Source organism: Euprymna scolopes, chromosome 7 (genome assembly GCF_053919585.1).
Source record: "Euprymna scolopes isolate OS-2025 chromosome 7, ASM5391958v1, whole genome shotgun sequence".
In the NCBI taxonomy this organism is placed as follows: Eukaryota; Metazoa; Mollusca; class Cephalopoda; order Sepiida; family Sepiolidae; genus Euprymna; species Euprymna scolopes.
This window is the reverse complement of record NC_136488.1, coordinates 42,547,498-42,565,556: the sequence shown is the minus strand read 5'-3', so window position 1 is coordinate 42,565,556 and position 18,059 is coordinate 42,547,498. Positions and strand designations below refer to the sequence as shown.

The following is an 18,059-nucleotide window of genomic DNA, read 5'->3' as shown; positions in this document are numbered from 1 at the left end:
GAGAGAGAGAGAAGAGGGTGATAGAGAAAGAGAGTGAGAGAGAGAAGAGAAAGAGAGAGAGAGAGAGAGAAAGAGGGTGAGAGAAGAGGGTAAATGTGCATCTTTTTTTATAGTAGGTAATGCTTGGGAGACTGTGCACATTGCCTCCTCCCCCCTCCCCCCTATAAACGCGGTTCCATTCATAAGAAAACAAACTCGTATAAAAGTAATTTTCGTGTATTTAAGCGGCCTTATACTGATAGCCACCCCTCCCCCTTCCAGTTTAACAGAGTTAGGAGGTAAAAACAAAATGGCTAAAGCCTTGTTTACATGGTAAACTATAGCAAAGAGCATAGTCATCTTTCTTCGCCGGTAAAAAACTTCAAGCAAAAATAAAAACATTTTCCCTACGTCAATTTTTATGTAATTTTGGGATTCTTCTTTTTGAAGTGCGATAAATCCGTTGGTAATAACGGTTCGACTCTTAAACTAATATTTAACTGTGTTATAGTATCAATGATACTCCTCGCAGGCAGCTTTAATGTACGTCAGAGGCTCAGCGTAGCCGACATTTTACTGAGCTGACGTCACGTCACGTGACAGCTAATGAATAATGTTAAAATGACAGGTTTTTTGGGGGGGCCCCCCTGGGAGAAAAATGATCAGTTAACCCCCTTCTAGTTGTCCGTTTGACGTGAAATTTCGATATTTGTCATCCGGGTGATCAAGGTGCAATATGCTACCTAATTTGTCAACTTTGGTTGTGTCTGTCAAAAGTTTTAGCGTTACAAACAAACATACATACATACATACATACACACCGATTTTTGCCTTTTATATATATAGACTAGCAGGGCTACCCGGCGTTGCTCGGGACCGTATAAACAATGAAAAAGCAAAAGCTAGAACATGTATTTCAGTCAATCTTTATTACATCCTGGGCTATGCCGGGAAACCAGCTAATATCTATTTAGTGACTTGACCACCAAAATACCTCCCTAAGTGTGTCCTTTCTTTTGAACTTATTAGATATAGGTATCTAGAAATTTGTGTGAAATTTTGTTGAATGCATTGTTCACTATGATTTTCTTATTGTTCTACACAATATCAACTGTAGCGAAATAACAGTAAACTTAGTGTAATGTTAGAATAAAGAGCAAAGGAAAAAATTAGAATCATATTCTGTAATTGCAAATCTAAATTTGCTAGCGTGTACCAGTATTTGCCAGGTTGTGGAAATTTGGAATTTATAACATATGTAGTGGCCTTTTCCTAGATACCTATTTTTATAATTGTTTCAGTACATTGCTACAAAATGTGACATTTGTTGGCGTTTGTAAAAAAAAGCATGAATTTGCTTATATTCCAAAAAAGAAAATATCAGTGCACAGTATTGAAAGTGTTTGAGATTCAAAAGTCTGTAACATTTCTACTAACTTCATAAGATATCATGTTAGAAACTGAATTGAATATCAAGACATTATCTGAAGCGTTTTTATTTTGGTGTAACATATGTGTTTACAGTGAACCTTAACTTTTAATAAACAGCTTGGTATGCAATGACATAGGCTAGGAATCTTAGACAAAATATATATAAATTGGAAAAATGTGTGAACAAATGAAAAAAAAAAAAATGATCCGCTCCACTTGATGATATCAAGCACAGTAATATTTTAGTGAAGAAAATATGAAATTGATGTTCAGTGATTAGTTTGGATGAATGAGAAAATGTAATTGTTTGATGCATAAAAAATAAGTCATTTGCTGTATTTGATATTAAGCAGCAAAAAAATAGTGATTTGAATATTAAGGAAAACATCAAATCAGATTATGTAAAAAAAAAAAGATGAAATTAGAAAATATATATTTTCTGATTATGAGTTTAGCCAATCAAAATTTTGTGGCAGAAATTGTGTGATTACCATGCAATTTTATTTTGGTAAAATTCTTAAATTATTTCAATGTTTATTATAATTTCTTATTAGTGACTTGTTATCATCAAAATCCGCCCCAAAGAGTGTCCTTTCTTTTATTAGGTATCAGAATAGGTATCCAGATTTCTACTTCTATACAAATATGATATTGTAGTACAGTAAATGTCAAATTGTTTTTCAAGTATTAGTTTGTAACGTTTGTACTGACTTCATCAGATGTCATGTAAGAAACTGAATTCTATGTAAGAAGACTTTATCTGAAGTGTTTTTATTTTGGTATATCATGTGTGATTACACTGTAGTAATTGCGCTGAAATCATGTTAATTACAATTGACAAAAGTTAAATCAATTTCTTATTCAGCTACACAATATAAACTAAAGGAAATCAAATTTGCAAAATAAAAGAAATATGTAGTTATGGGTTAGTTTGGAGTTAGAATAAAAAGCTAACAAAACAGTTAGTTTGTATTGTGTAGATTGTTCATTTCTGATAGTATTGAGAGTTGTCAATGAAAATCTTAATTTCTGACAAAATACTGAATGTTTCTCGGATACCCATTCATAAAAAGTACCTTTTTAAAAAAAAAAAAAACACTCCCCGGATCACCTTCACCACCTTAAAAAAAAAAAAAACTTTATTCTTCAAAAAATGTGCACATTGTTAGTGTAAAAAACAGATTCGCACCACTTGATGAAATCAAGCATAGTAATAGTTTAGTAAAGAAAATATGAAATTGATTTTCAGTAATTAGTTTGAATGAATATCAGAAAATGTAATTGTTTGATGCCTAAGAAAGAACTCATCTGTTGAATTTGATATTAAGCAGCAAAATATTTCAAAACATAAAATGTGAAACATAAATTTAAAAACACAAAAGAGGGTACAATCAATATTGAAAAAGTAACATCTGTCACAGAAAATAGTAATTTATAAATATCAAAAGAAATATTATTCTGTACTTAAAATGTTAAACTTACTGTTAACAATAATTTAAAATGGTGATCAGGATGAGTCCAACAACTTAGTCCTTGAGCTTTCTTATTGGTCATAGTAAAAAGAAATTGTAGTCTTTCAAGTTTGTTGGTCGCATTGGGATTCTTGGAATGTATCAACAGATTCCTGCATATGAATTTTTGTTAATTCCACACAATACAAAATATATATACAAAACAAAGTATAGGGTTAGTTGTGTCCTCTAATTATCAACCAAGTATATGTACTGATAAAAAGATAAAAGCAATGGAAATGTTTATTACAATGTATCAATATTAAATTTTTATCATGAACAACAAATCGAAATTATGATAGATATTTTGTGCTTATACGAAACTGGAATCAAGGATTGTCACCTGTGATTTTATATATGTCAATAGTGCATGCCACTACAAATGATATTAGCCAAATTAAGTTTTGTTTATTTTACTCAATATAAAATATATACACAAAATGCAGTAAACAAAGTTTAGGTTTAGTTAATGATAAGTTTAGGTTCGAGAAATAAGCAAAGAAAAGAAAAAAAGATACATTTGTTTATAGTGTGTAAATTGTAAGTTTGTAAATATTTAAAACTATCCACACTGGTATGTGGAAATTCTAGATACCTATTGTTATAAAGTTCCAATTCATGTTTGATATATCACTCTACATGTTCCCTGTTGCACCCCAAAGATGTAAATGATTATTGAGAAAGTGAAATGAAACAGTATTTGAAATAAAATAAAATAGAAACAAATGCTGATGTTTACTATATAAAACACTGTGTTCAATGGAATTGAGCCTTATACAATATTGGTGGAATAAAAAAGTTCATTTTTTTAATTCAATTTAAGAAATGAGCAAAAATTTGATATTTAATGTATTTGGCATGAAGAAAAAGAAATATAAGATAAAAGGTGATAAAGCAGTAAGAATCATGTGCTGAATTCAATTAAAAACAAATATGATTGTCAAAGAAATATCATGAAAATTTTGTAAGTGAAAAAAAATTGTTTTTGATATATTTGGTTTCGAAGTATTAAGAAACATGTACAACTTCATTTTAAAGACAAAACGAAAACTGTACTAATGATAATGACAATGGTGAAAGGAAATTGGAAAAAAATATATCAGAGGTAAAATGTTGGTCACATATACGTTTGTGTGGTATGCATGAAACACGTGTAGAAACTTATATTTTCTGATGCTGAAAGTAAGAAGAGAAACATTGTTAAAAAATGATCTAAAAGGCAATAGTAAAATCCTCATGTCGGAGGGCTTAGCCCGCCCTCAAGGCAAATAGAGTCTGTCTGCCGTATATAAATAGGCGATTTTAGCTTGTCGGGCGGTATGCCCTGCGTTGACTATTTTTCCTTCTTTCTCCTGCCTTAGGGAGGGGGTAGTTTTCTTTTTAAGTGTGCCCGGAGGGGAGTTGGGCAACCTCCCTGCACTGGGGGGGGGGGAGTCTAGCTTCACAGGGTGTATACCCTTTCGGTGACCATTTATGTTTAAGAGTTTTCCCTGCTCCTTCCCTGCCCCAGAATGAGAGGGGAGCCTTCTTCCCATGGAGGATGGGGCTTTCTTTTTTGGTTATGTGTTGACCATGTATTTTTAAATATTTTTTCTTTCTACTTCCCTTCCCTTCTGGTGGAAGGAACCTTTTGTTTTATGGTGGCTCAGAAGGTGGGCTGAGCACTCTCCCCACAAAGGTGGGATGGGTAAATTTTTTATTTATTTGGTTGACTGGAGTGCAGGCTGCGCACTCCCCAAAAGGTGGGAGCCGGGGAACTTCTCCCAGAAGGGGGCTCTGGAAGGCTTCCCTCTACCCGTATTTTTTTTTTTTGTTTTTGTGTAAGGTTGATCTCTTTCCGGAGGGATAAAGCGGAACCAACGGGGGGGGGGGGAGACCAACCATACAAAAGGATATCCCTCTTTTAGGGGAAAAAGAAGGTTCCCTGGCCTCCCCTCCCGCTTCTGAGAGGAGAAGTTTCGCCGGCTCCCACTTTTGGGGTGAGGGAGTGCTTAGCCCGCCCCCAAGGCAAATAGTCTTACTGTCTGCCGTATATAAAAATACGATTTTAGCTTGTCAGGCGGTATGCCCTGCGTTGACTATTTTTCCTCCACCTGTTGACCTTCCCTCCCTGAAGGAGGGAGCCGTGCTACTCAGATTAGGGAAGGACTGAAGGGGTGATTTGCTTTTTTTTTTTATCCCTCGCTCTAGGGAGGTGACAGTCATCCGACCAACGAAGGAGATGGGGCAGGGAGCCTTCTCTCTCCTGCCTTAGGGAGGGGGTAGTTTTCTTTTTAAGTGTACCCAGAGGGGAGTTGGGCAACTTTCCTGCACTTGGGGGGGAATCAGGACCTTATTCGCATGGAGGAAATGCAGACCTGAAGTGAATTTCGGTGTAGTGTACACCTGTGTTTATGAGACCAGCTGGCTATAGCTATTGATCTCTTTATCTTTTTAAGTTTCGCTGTGTGTTGATGCGTATAAAAAGACTCTTCTAGCTCCCAAGGGTGTATACCCTTCGTTGACAATTTATGTTTAAGAGTTTTCCTTGCTCCTTCCCTGCCCCAGAATGGTAGGGGAGCTCCTGTCTCCTGTAGGGCGGGGGGGGCTTTCTTTTTTGGTTATGTGGGGGAGCCTTACCTCTACTCCACTTTAGGTGGTAGTTCTTTTTTGTAAGTTTGACATACTTTCAGATATTTCTTGAGTTTTTAACATTAAATTAATCTTGTCCAATGTATTCATTGCCATGGCATGATGGATACTGTACCAGATTTTTAAACTTTAGTTTGTGGGTTCGATTCATTTTTGTCCAATCCAATCTGAAGGAGGATGGTGGTATACCTTGCTTTGTACAGTTAGCTTTAAGACTCCCTCGCACATGTATGTAACGCAAAGGGTTTTTCCATGGCACATTTCGCATTCTTTTCCTTCTGGGCAAAGTTTCGTAATCATCTTTATATATATTTTCCTTCAGGGAAAAGTTTCATAATCATGTTGTTTATATATTTTTTGCTTCAGGGAAAAGTTTCGTAATCATGTTTATATATTTATGCTTCATCTTAATGCTTCAGAATATACAATATTTTTGGTTTTTTTATCTGGTGCCAGAATGAAGAGTCCATCAGGGTGTCCAACTCTTGATAGGCCAACATATAGCTGTCCATGAGAAAATACTGGTTTAGACAGGTTGAGCCCAACAACTTTTAGTGACTGTCCTTGTGATTTGTTTATTGTCATTGCAAAACTTAGCTTGACAGGAAATTGCAGCCTTTCAAACTCAAATGGCAATTCTTGTGGTCTCATTGGGATTCTGGGAATGAAGCAGTGTAATCCTGCATACTTACCTGACATAATTGTTGCTTCCAGTACATGAGGCATCATATTCTTTATGGTGAGCCTTGTGCCATTGCAGAGTTTTGGTGGATCAAGATTGCGAAGTAACATTATTGGTGCTCCAAGTTTTAGAAACAGACTATGTGGAGGCGTTCCTGGTGGTTCAAGACTATTAAGAAACTCAGTCGGATAATTTGTTACTTCGTCCTGTGAACAGATTGTATCAACTGAATTGTATAATATGATTTCTCCAGGTAATCTATTCAACAACCTGCTATTTATTTCATTTACAGATTCATTCTTTGCTGCTAAAATTGCACGGCTACTTAGCCAATTGATATCCGTATGCAAATTATGAAGATCTGGAAAAACTCTCATTATAAATTCCTCTTCTGTTTGAATTGTTGTAAAAGGCAACTGAATCTGGTTATAGGAGTCCTTGTCCAGAAGTCCATTACCCACTTGCAAAAGTTTAATGGCAAAGTCACCAACAGCATCATCAGCATGTAAATGTACTCGCATGTTTAGTGTTAAACTCATTGTTTTAATATGATGCCATAAATAGGAGTTTTTGAGACATGCATTCATTTGATCAGCTCTGGTTCCTCGAGGAACAATTGGAAGGGTTTGTCTGAAATCACCAGCAAAAACCAAAGTCACTCCACCCATTATTTGTGTGTTATCTTTTAGGTCCTGTAGTGTAGAATCTACTGCTTCCATAGCTTTTTTGTGACTCATTGTTGCTTCATCCCAGATTATTAATTTACAGTTTTGCAGTAGTTTAGCCTTTGCTGAATCTTTTTTAATATTACACAATGGTTTTTCCTGTCTAGTAAGGTCCAATGGGAGAGAAAACATAGAGTGAGCAGTTCTACCACCATCCAAAAGTGTTGCTGCAATTCCACTGGATGCCACTGCAAGGGCAATATTGTTTGTGAGACGAACTTTTGCAAGGAGCAGATTTAACAGGAAAGTTTTGCCAGTTCCACCTGGGGCATCAATAAAGAATGTCGTTCCGTGATCATGATGAATGCTTTCCAAGATGCTCTCGTAAATATTCTTCTGCTCGTCCACAAGCCGAGGTTCATTTTCCTGAATGAATTGGTCATAGGCATCATAGTCATAAGTCTCTTGCTGTATTCTGTGGTTTACATTCATAATATCAGCAGGCTCTGGCATGCCACAATTCGTTAACGTACGGTTAAGTGCTTGTACTCGACGGGATAGGTCAGCAAGAGATAGATTAAATATCTCAGGCGAAAATGCAATTGCCATATTTTCATTTCGCATTTGGGCTTGATGAAGAAAATCTTCGGACATATCAGTTTTAAATTCATTCCAGAGCAAATGTGGTTGTTCAATCCCACAGGCTGTAAGCATAATTGCAAATAATTGTCTAATTTGATTGGCGATTTGTGAGACTGATGCTTCTTGTAAAGTTTTCCGCCAGTGTTCATCGTCTTTCAAAAGTCCACGTACAGCACATGCTTCTTGGTATGTTGTACACAGTCCAACTTCAAAGCGTCGGAGATCCTCAAAAGATGTTGGTCCACGAATAGTATGGAGAAGCAATCGTAAATAAAAGCATTCTCTGTTATTAGGATGCACAATATAAACACGGCCAATAGCGTCAGATGCTTTGATGTCATGACCTGGCACAATTTGTCCTTGCTTACGACGAACCCACTTTTTTTGCTTACTCCAGGTATAATATGTAGGAATTTCAGTATACATGAGAGATCTAGCGAAATCATCTTCTTGGCATAGTTTAAAAAATGCAGTTAAGGTTGTTTCTGGTGGTGTCTGCGCCAAATTATGTGCAGTCTCTTCATTGAAATAAACTCTCTGTCCATTCTCAACATGTACTGCTAAATGTACAACGGTTGGAAATCGTTGGTGGATTTCAAATCCAAAGATCCTCCATATTGCTTCATTACTGGAGATGTATCTTCCTGTCTGATAAAACTTTATTTCATCCCTTGCACCCTCATCACCAATACTGAATGTTGCCATGTCACTACCCTTGTTTATGTATTTTGTTATGTACTTAAGGGCTTTGATGGAGTTGCAAAATTCCACATTGATATGTGCCTTCAGAATTTTACATAATAAACTATTATAAGGCACTATCCATCGATTGTCCACGGTTGTTATTTGTCCTCTAACAACTAAGGTTGTTGATTCGCCTCCATTTTCTGGTGAACGTCTGCGATAAAGAGGATAACCATTATTGTCAGTCTGTGTTTCTCCAATAAAAGGCTTTGGATATCTTCTGGAGCATTTACGATCTTCCATACAGGGTGACGCTGGATTTAAGACTCCACATGGTCCATGGATTAATTGAGTTTTTATTATTTCGAAAAGTTCTGGATCCGTAGTTTCATTTGGCAGTTCAGCCGAAATTATTTTGTCTATATCATCAGCATTAATATTATCTTTACACCAAATCAGGGTGTGAGAGTGCGGAAGGCCTCTCTTTTGCCACTCAATCGTAGTTATATAAGCACTAAGTTCACCAAAAATTCGTCCTTCTTTGAGAAGCCAGAGGAGTTTCTTTTGTTTTTCATGGAACACTCGAGCAATCAAATCATGGCGATCCTTGGCTTTTTGATGTGGAAAAAGTTCATTAGTAATTTCACTCCACTTTGGATTACATGTGAATGTGATGAAAAGATCAGCTCGTCCAAATTTTCTTACATAAGTCATTGCATCTTGAGTCCGTTGTTGCATATATCGTGGTCCTCCTGTATAACTGGAAGGCAAGATAACTGGTTGTCCAATATTTCTCGGGTCACCATCACAATTCATAGCATCTTGCAGATGTATATATTCTTCCACCCTTAATTTTTTTTGATTTTTTCGTATGAAATGTAATCTTTCAGTTTCTATTTTTGCATACATATCCACCATGAACTGACTGGTCACTTCTTTTAAAGATAATACATGATTGAATCCATCTCGCACCATAAAATGAAATGCATAAAAACACTTAGATGTTACAGATCGAGTTGTATTGAGACCTGTTTGTGGATTCCTCTGCCACAGCTGAAAATGATATCCATCTTGTCCATTCCAGAACATAAGTGGGTATTGGAGTGCATCATAAGCTCTATGAGTTTCTGGAATACGACGCAGTTGTCCACTTCTTAATTGCAGAACAATGTCCCTGTATTCATGTTGTTCACCCACCATTATGATTGCAACTTCATCGGCCGTAGGTGCATTGTATCTCCGTGCATGTTCTGATGGTGGATGTTTGTCTGCTTTGATGATGACTTTATGATTACGACTATGTTGCATCTGTTCAATTGCATATTTCAAAATTCCAACATATTTATGGTGTTGGTGAAGCATGTTCTGCAACTCCATGACAATCTCCAAGTCTAATCCACCTTGCACATTCGTGCATCTTTGCTGTGCTTCTGATTCGTTGCCACCCATAAAATAAACCTGCACAAATTCATAAGAATGTCCGGGTAATGGAAGCAGATCACCCATCAAGTGATAACACTGACCTTGTATTTTGTAAGTGGTAAAGAATGCAAAGTCAGTAACATTTCTAGAAGCTCCAAAAGATGTCATTTGAAAGGCAGAGTTGTATTTTAGAAGACTTTTTCTGAATTGTTTCGCTTTTGTTGTATCCTGTGTCAGTAAAGTTTTCAGAACTTCTGGAGGATCTTGTATTTTTGGCAAATTGATTTTACCTCCCAAGCAACACAAACCAGGTCTTTCAGCAATCCATTTTTTGGCACCACAATGTCCACAAATGTTGTCCATTTCCCCAATTATTACTTTCGGGTCAGTGTTATAATGTTTCTCTGCATCATAAAAAAATGCTTCCATCAGCCAATGACTATGTCTCTCGTGTCTTAGATTAGTTCTGCGTGTTGACTGGAAGGTTCGATCAGCCATTCTCCTATTCTGTTGTATTTCTTGTGTCTCTTGTGATCTCACTGTAGCCATGTGATTGCTATGAGCCATAAGACGAATTTCTCTTTCGTCTTCAGTTTCATCTTCTCTCAATGCAGCGATGCGGCTGTAATTAGCCATTAGACGAATTTCTCTTTCGTCCTCAGTTTCATTTTGTCTCATTGCAGCAATGCGGCTGCTATTAGCCATTAGTCGAATTTCTGTATCATCTTCATTTTCATTTTCTCTTATTGTAGCCATGCGACTACTGCTAGCAGTCAAACGTGTTTGTCTGTCGGCCACACTTTCATGTTCTCTTTTGTTTTCAATCCTGATTCGATTAAGCATCAAGCGTTCTTCTCGAGCTTCTGCACTTTCTTCCGACCGCCTTCGTTTCTGTTCACGCGCTGCTGCTGCTGCGCGTCCATATGATGATGCTGATGATCTCCTAGGCATTTTTTGTTTTTTTTTTTAATATATAAACGTTTCTTAGAAGAAATGTATGGGTAAAAATACAATAATAAAAGTGAAATGTAGCAACAAAATTGTTAACGTAAAAAGCAAAGTCAAATAAACAATTAAAACTTTTATAATAAAAATGCTTATATATTTGTAACTGTTTCTATTCAAGTCGGCAAAGAATGTGCAAACTGCAACGAAAAAGGAAAAATTGTATACATGTTTAGTAGAATGCATTAGCAAATGTGGGAGAGGGGTGCAGTCTTTTACAGGTTTTCAGGGATGCTTAAAATGAATATTACATTTAAATATAGGGCAGATAAGTAGTTTTCATAAAATAAATATATTTCTTTACTGCGAATAATAATTTTAATGTGTAAATAGAACAGAAAATGATAAGATACTTTCTGGCCACCAATTTTTTTTTTGGGGGGGGGGGCAATTATGAGTATTTTGGGCTGAAAGTACTTTTTATTTGTTTCAATTAAGCAAAGGTCTCAATTGGTTTGTAATTCAAACCCTAGTGTTGTTATGTGGTGAATATTTTAAAATATGATTTTTAATTCTGTATGTTCTAAGAATATTTAATAAAGTTTACTGTAAAATCCAAAATCATGGAAACAAAATATTTGTTCCAAAAAATATTAGCATATGAAATAAATGTGTCAATGTTATCGACTTTTTCTTTTATTTAATTGAAATATTATGTATATGAAATATTGAAAGTATTCTTATATCGAATATTGAAATAAAAGACATTACTACCCATTTACAAATAAAAATTTTTTTTTTTTTTTTTTACTGTTTATGTCTCACTCTTATCGACGTTTACTTTTTTTAATAGCATATTCTTTAAATGAATAGAAAAAGAATTTCCCAACTTTTCGACCCCGGCTATTTGGCTGATAGTCGATAAAAGTGATTAAAAGAGAGATAATATTAATAAATGTGCCGTAATGTATTTTATGTATTTGAACATTAACGTTGTCATATAAAAAGAAAATGCTATGAAAAAGTATATAAAAAACTGCAAAAAAAAAATTAAGAGAGATAATAAAAATAAATGTGTACTAATGTATAATAGGCACCGCCAAAACTGGGGGGGGGGCAGATCAGTACTTTATGACGGACCGTCTTTTTAAAAATCTACCAAAAATCAGGTAATTATCCGATCAATACGAAATTTTCAGCGATTATTAGGAGAAGAATGAACTTTATAACAGTGTACTTATTTTTCATAAACGATATTTATATATATATATTTTTTTTGCTTACAAACCCCCCCTTGTTTTGAAGTGGGAACAAATATGCTTAAAATAATCATCTGAGACTGAAATCAACATATTGTGTTGTAAGGGACAGAATTATAGATTTTAAAAAAAAAAAAAAAAATTGTTTGCATACCTTATTTTGACGTCTGAATATCAGAACTTCGATTGTGTTTAATTATCCCGCTTTTGAGTTTTGAAGTGTGAAATTCGGTGAATATGTTAAGTAAAATAATTAATTTAAGTTAAGCAAAAAAAAAAAAAAAAATTTAATATGTATACTAAAAAATCTATTTAAAAATTTTTGATAAATAAATTAACAAATTTTTTTTAGCGAGCCGAATAATGCATGACCATTATTAAACAGGGCATGCTTTGAATAATCGATACCAAAAAAAAAAAAAATTCGATAAATATTGTGCCCTTTGTGTTAAAAATAGCATCTTTTTTTTCGATCCCGTTTGAAAACGTTTGCCGCCTATGACTATGTTGGACCAAACGCGCTGAAATAATTTTTTTTTATTCTGCTTTAAATTGCCCCCCCCCATTTTGGGGAGTCTGGCCCCCACACACATACACATTAAAAACCAAACGCATACAAATGGTCACCCATCTGGTACTGGCCAGCCTCAGCTTAATAATACATTGAAATTTTCGTCACTGAAAAATAAGTTTTTTTTGGCCTGTTTGGTCTTCCATAGTTTGCTTTTTATCAGACGAAAACGTAAACAGAGTCGATCTGAACTCTACGTCAACGCGAATATTTGGTTACCTATATGAATAAGTGGAATTATTTGAAATTCAGGTACTTATATTATAATATTTTTGCATATTCTCTTAGAAAATCATCCTAAATCTTAGTTAGACAATAAATAAATTAATTATTTCAAAAACCCTTTTTTTTTTAATATTTAAGTACGTTTTTTGTGCAAGACAAAAAATGTCAATTGTTAACTTTTTGGGAAAATTTAACATTTAAAATTGAATTAAAAATAGTAGAAAAAGTTTTACATTATTCTGTTTTCTAAATGATAAAATTCAGGGTTTAATCTTTCTGGAAAAAAAAAGTTACTCAGAAATAATGGATTTTAATAAACGTAATTTCGTTTAAAAAAACAAAAACTTGATTTTGCGGCCATTTTTGGCGGTGCCTAATGTATAATGTTGTAATTTTAAAAGAAAATGCTATAAAAAATTATAAAAAAAGGTAAAAAAAAAAAGAAAATTCCGAAAAATGGAAACAAAATATTTTTATCCAAAAAGTATTAGCAATATGAGTTAAATAAACTGTTGCCAAAGTATTTGTAATAAAGTGTATTGTAAAATTCCAAAAATCTTATCATATGAAATAAATAAATAAATGTTATTAAGTTCTATAAATAAAAAGCAGCCAATATAACTCCTTTAAAAATGTAATTCAAGCCCTAATTTTTTTTTCAATTAAAGGAGCAAGGACCAAGGTTCCATTAAAACAAAAAAAAAATCAAATAACGTGGTTAAAAAAAAGGTTTTAAACTTCAAACTTTACAGGTAAAATTCTAAAAGAAGACTGTTTTTTTTTTTAAATTTGAATATATTATGTATTGACCTTTTCTCTTCAATTTGTGGGTAAATTAATAATTTACTATCGGGTTACTAAAGTAAGTATTTAATGTTTAATAGACACTTAAAAATTGGGATTGGGGGGGTCGTGAATAAAAAAAAAACGTTTGTCTAAAATATTATATTCGATTTATTGGAAAGAACATAAAATTTCACATTGACCCTGTAAATATCGTAAAAATAGAATCAATAGAAAAATTTTGATAGATTTTAAAAATTTAGCAATTGTAAAATATTGAGTTGTGAAAATTCATTACTGTTTAAAAAAAAAATATTTCTATTACTTTTAAAACAACTGTAATAGTTTATTAAAATAATAAAATGTGTTTATTAATAAAAATCGAATCAGCACAAAAATTAACTGATAGCTGATAAAAGTGATTAAAAGAGAGATATTATTAATAAATCTGTAGTAATGTATTTTATTTCAATATTCATAAACATTAACGTTGTAATATAAAAAGAAAATGCTAAATAAATAAGTAAATGTTAATAAGTTATATAAATGAAAAGAAAGCAATCAATATCTAAAGTATATAAATATAATTTCTATTACTTACGTGAAAAATCAAATCGCTGCTGATAAAAAATGGCACGAATGATATAATGAATTTGAATGTTTACATCGCTAACCAATGTATGGTTTTCGATAGAAAGAGGGTGATAGAGAGAGAGAGAGAGAGAGAGAGAGAGAGAGAGAGAGAGAGAGAGAGAGAGAGAAAAAAAACTCCCAAAACATGGAAACAAAATAATTTTACAAAAAAATAGCATTGAGTTTAATAAATAACTGGTACCAGAATTTATCGAATTTTTGCTTTTTTCTTAAAATGAATAGAAAAATAATTTCCCAACTTTTGTCATTTCTATGTGTTCTAGTTTTGTGTGTTGAATGTGAAAAAAGGTAAAAAAAACATGGAAACAAAATATTTTTACCCAAAAAGTATTAGCATATGATTGAAACTATTATTTTTCATTAAAATAATAAAATGTGTTAATTAATAAAAATCGAAGCAGCACAAAAATTAACTGATAGACGATAAAAGTGATTAAAAGAGAGATATTATTAATAAATCTGTAGTAATGTATTTTATTTCAATATTCATAAACATTAACGTTGTAATATAAGAAGAAAATGCTATTAAAAAGTATAAAAAAAGGTAAAAAAAAAAAAAAAAAATTCCGAAAACATGGAAACAAAATATTTTTACCCAAGTATGTCTAAAATAGTATAATCGATTTATTGGAAAGAACATAAAATTTCACATGGGATTGTGGGGGGGGGGGTTCTTGAATTTAAAAAAAAAAACGTTTGTCTAAAATATTATATTCGATTTATTGGAAAGAACATAAAATTTCACATTGACCCTGAAAATATCGTAAAAATAAAATCAATAGAAAATTTTTGATAGATTTTAAAAATTTAAAAATTGTAAAATATTGAGTTGGGAAAATTTATTACTGTTTAAAAAAAATATATTTCTATAATAGTTTATTTTGGAAGTATAATCAATAAAGAAAATAAATAACCCACTTTTAACAGAGAAATTCCGAGATTTTTATATAGTTTCGTGTTAACTGTTTACAGAAGTATTTGTAATAAAGTGTATTGTATAATCTGAAACATATTAGCATATGAAATAAATAAATAAGTAAATGTTAATAATTTATATAAATGAAAAGAAAGCAATCAATATCTAAAGTATATAAATATAATTTCTATTACTAACGTGAAAAATCAAATCGCTGCTGATAAAAAATGGCGCGAATGATATAATGAATTTGAATGTTTACATAGCTAACCAATGTATGGTTTTCGATAGAAAGAGGGTGATAGAGAGAGAGAGAGAGAGAGAGAGAGAAAAATTCCCCAGTTTTTGTATAAGAGAATATAAGTATCTCCCCTCCTTGACAACAAATATTTTTATAAAATGGCGCGAATGATATAATGAATTTGAATGTTTACATCGCTAACCAATGTATGGTTTTCGATAGAAAGAGGGTGATAGAGAGAGAGAGAGAGAGAGAGAGAGAGAGAGAAATTCCCCAGTTTTTGTATAAGAGAATATAAGTATCTCCCCTCCTTGACAACAAATATTTTTACCCAAGTATGTCTAAAATAATATATTCGATTTATTGGAAAAAACATAAAATTTCACATGGGATGGGGGTGGGGTGGGGGGGGGTTCGTGAATTAAAAAAAAAAAACGTTTGTCTAAAATATTATAATCGATCTATTGGAAAGAACATAAAATTTCACATTGACCCTGAAAATATCGTAAAAATAGAATCAATAGAAAAATTTTGATTTTAAAATATAAAAAATTGAAAAATATTTAGTTCGGAAAATTCATTACTGTTTATAAAAAAAAATATTTGGGTTTGTATTACTGTACACATAGATTCAAAAAAGTTGTCAAAAGACAAATATATAACAAATAAATGTTATCGAAGGCAACTGGATATATTTTTTGTGTTTTTATTCAATGTAACATATTTAATCAGCTCGAAAAACATACAGTGTTTATCGATGTATTCGAAAAATCAAGATAGCGTCTCACACCCTCTTTAACACCGTAAGTATGGAAAAAAGTGTTATATGTTAAATATTTTTACCCAAGTATGTCTAAAATATTATATTCGATTTATTGGAAAGAACATAAAATTTCAGATGGGATTGGGGGGTGGGGTTCGTGAATTTAAAAAAAAAACGTTTGTTTAAAATATTATATTCGATTTATTGGAAAGAACAAAAAATTTCACATTGACCCTGTAAATATCGTAAAAATAAAATCAATAGAAAAAGTTTTATAGATTTTAAAAATTTTAAAATTGTAAAATATTGAGTTGGGAAAATTCATTACTGTTTAAAAAAAATATATTTCTATAACTTTTCAAACAACTTTAATAGAAAATAAATAACCCACTTTTAACAGAGAAATTCCGAGATTTTTATATAGTTTCGTGTTAACTGTTTACAGAAGTATTTGTAATAAAGTGTATTGTATAATCTGAAACATATTAGCATATGAAATAAATAAATAAGTAAATGTTAATAAGTTATATAAATGAAAAGAAAGCAATCAATATCTAAAGTATATAAATATAATTTCTATTACTTACGTGAAAAATCAAATCGCTGCTGATAAAAAATGGCGCGAATGATATAATGAATTTGAATGTTTACATCGCTAACCAATGTATGGTTTTCGATAGAAAGAGGGTGATAGAGAGAGAGAGAGAGAGAGAGAGAGAGAGAGAAATTCCCCAGTTTTTGTATAAGAGAATATAAGTATCTCCCCTCCTTGGCCACAAATATTTTTATAATAATCTCGTTTAAAAATTCTTCAATTCTTTGCATTCTTCAATTTCTTTGCATAATCAATAGTATTCTTATTTAAAAAAAAAAAAAATGCCAAAAAATTGCAGATTTTAAAATAACAGAAAAAAAGAAAAAAAAATAAACGTAAAAAATTGCAGAGGTGTTGTGCGCATCTCAATATGGCGAGGAAAAAAAGGCTAGATTGCGAAATTTGGCATATAATGCTATGTACATTTACAAAAAGGTAAATATCCAGATACGCTACTACAGAACACCACCGACCACTCGAGGTCCCTGGCAACGAATCTGATAGTAAAACTTAACTATAAAAAATATTTAGGTTTGGTTCACCGTAAATAATATAGGTGACTGAAATAGGAATGTAATTGAATGTGTAATATTCAGAATAGTATTCGATAATTCACGGAATAATTATTGTTACAAATTACGATGACTGTACACAGATTTGAAAAAGTATAAAAAAATAAATGTTATATTTATTCAGCTCGAAAAACATACAGTGTTTACCGATGTAATCGAAAAATAAATGAAAAACTATACGAAATACTTATGTCACGGTAACATATATGTAGCGAGTTTTTAACCGTATTTTTATCCGTTTTTTTATGTATAACAATGTTTTCCCACACTTATTGTTTTTAAGAGAGAATAAGACGACGTCTTGAAAGATGTAAAATATTATCGTATGTAACAGTTATGAAAAGTTATAATCATAGTTAAATGTCTTATATGTTCTGTGTTTTTTTTTTTTTACACAATGAATAACTTTTCTTCTTGCTTCAGGGAAAAGTTTCGTAATCATGTTTATATATTTATGCTTCATCTTAATGCTTCAGAATATACAATATTTAAAAAAATATTTGGGTTTGTATTAATGTACACATAGATTCAAAAAAGTTGTCAAAAGACAAAAATATAACAAATATAATATTTTCCCATGTAAAAAAAATAAAAGAAAATGCTATTAAATATAATAAAAATTACTGAGATAAAAATATAAAGAAATACGTACGTAACAACAAAAACACACCGAAGAAAGTGTGTGTGTGTGTGTGAGAGAGAGAGAGAGAGAGAGAGAGAGAGAGAGAGAGAGAGAGAGAGAGGGAGGGAGGGAAGAGGAAGCGGTGTATGTTGAATTTTGTTCCTTTTCGAAGCAGCACAAAAAGTGTTTCCATAGTAACCAAACCGTGACGTCACGTCACGTGACATGACTAAGCGTTTTTAAACGAATAGAAAAATAGAAAGAGG

General features: G+C 32.4%; 1 protein-coding gene across 1 annotated transcript; it reads right to left on the bottom strand.

The window, feature by feature from the left end:
* Positions 1–1,607: 1,607 nt before the first annotated feature.
* On the bottom strand, positions 1,608–15,613 carry LOC145279695 (uncharacterized). The gene is made up of 2 exons (XM_080130973.1): positions 14,032–15,613; positions 1,608–10,792 (listed from the first exon to the last, which is right to left on the bottom strand). The coding sequence occupies exon 2, from the start codon at positions 10,596–10,598 to the stop codon at positions 5,955–5,957; it is 4,644 nt and encodes a 1,547-aa protein (XP_079987099.1). The 5' UTR covers positions 10,599–10,792; positions 14,032–15,613; the 3' UTR covers positions 1,608–5,954.
* Between the last annotated feature and the right edge of the window lie 2,446 nt (positions 15,614–18,059).

What these genes read in the sequence shown, in the direction of transcription:
- LOC145279695 (XM_080130973.1), bottom strand. Translation starts at nt 10,598, where the DNA reads ATGCCTAGGAGATCATCAGCATCATCATATGGACGCGCAGCAGCAGCA.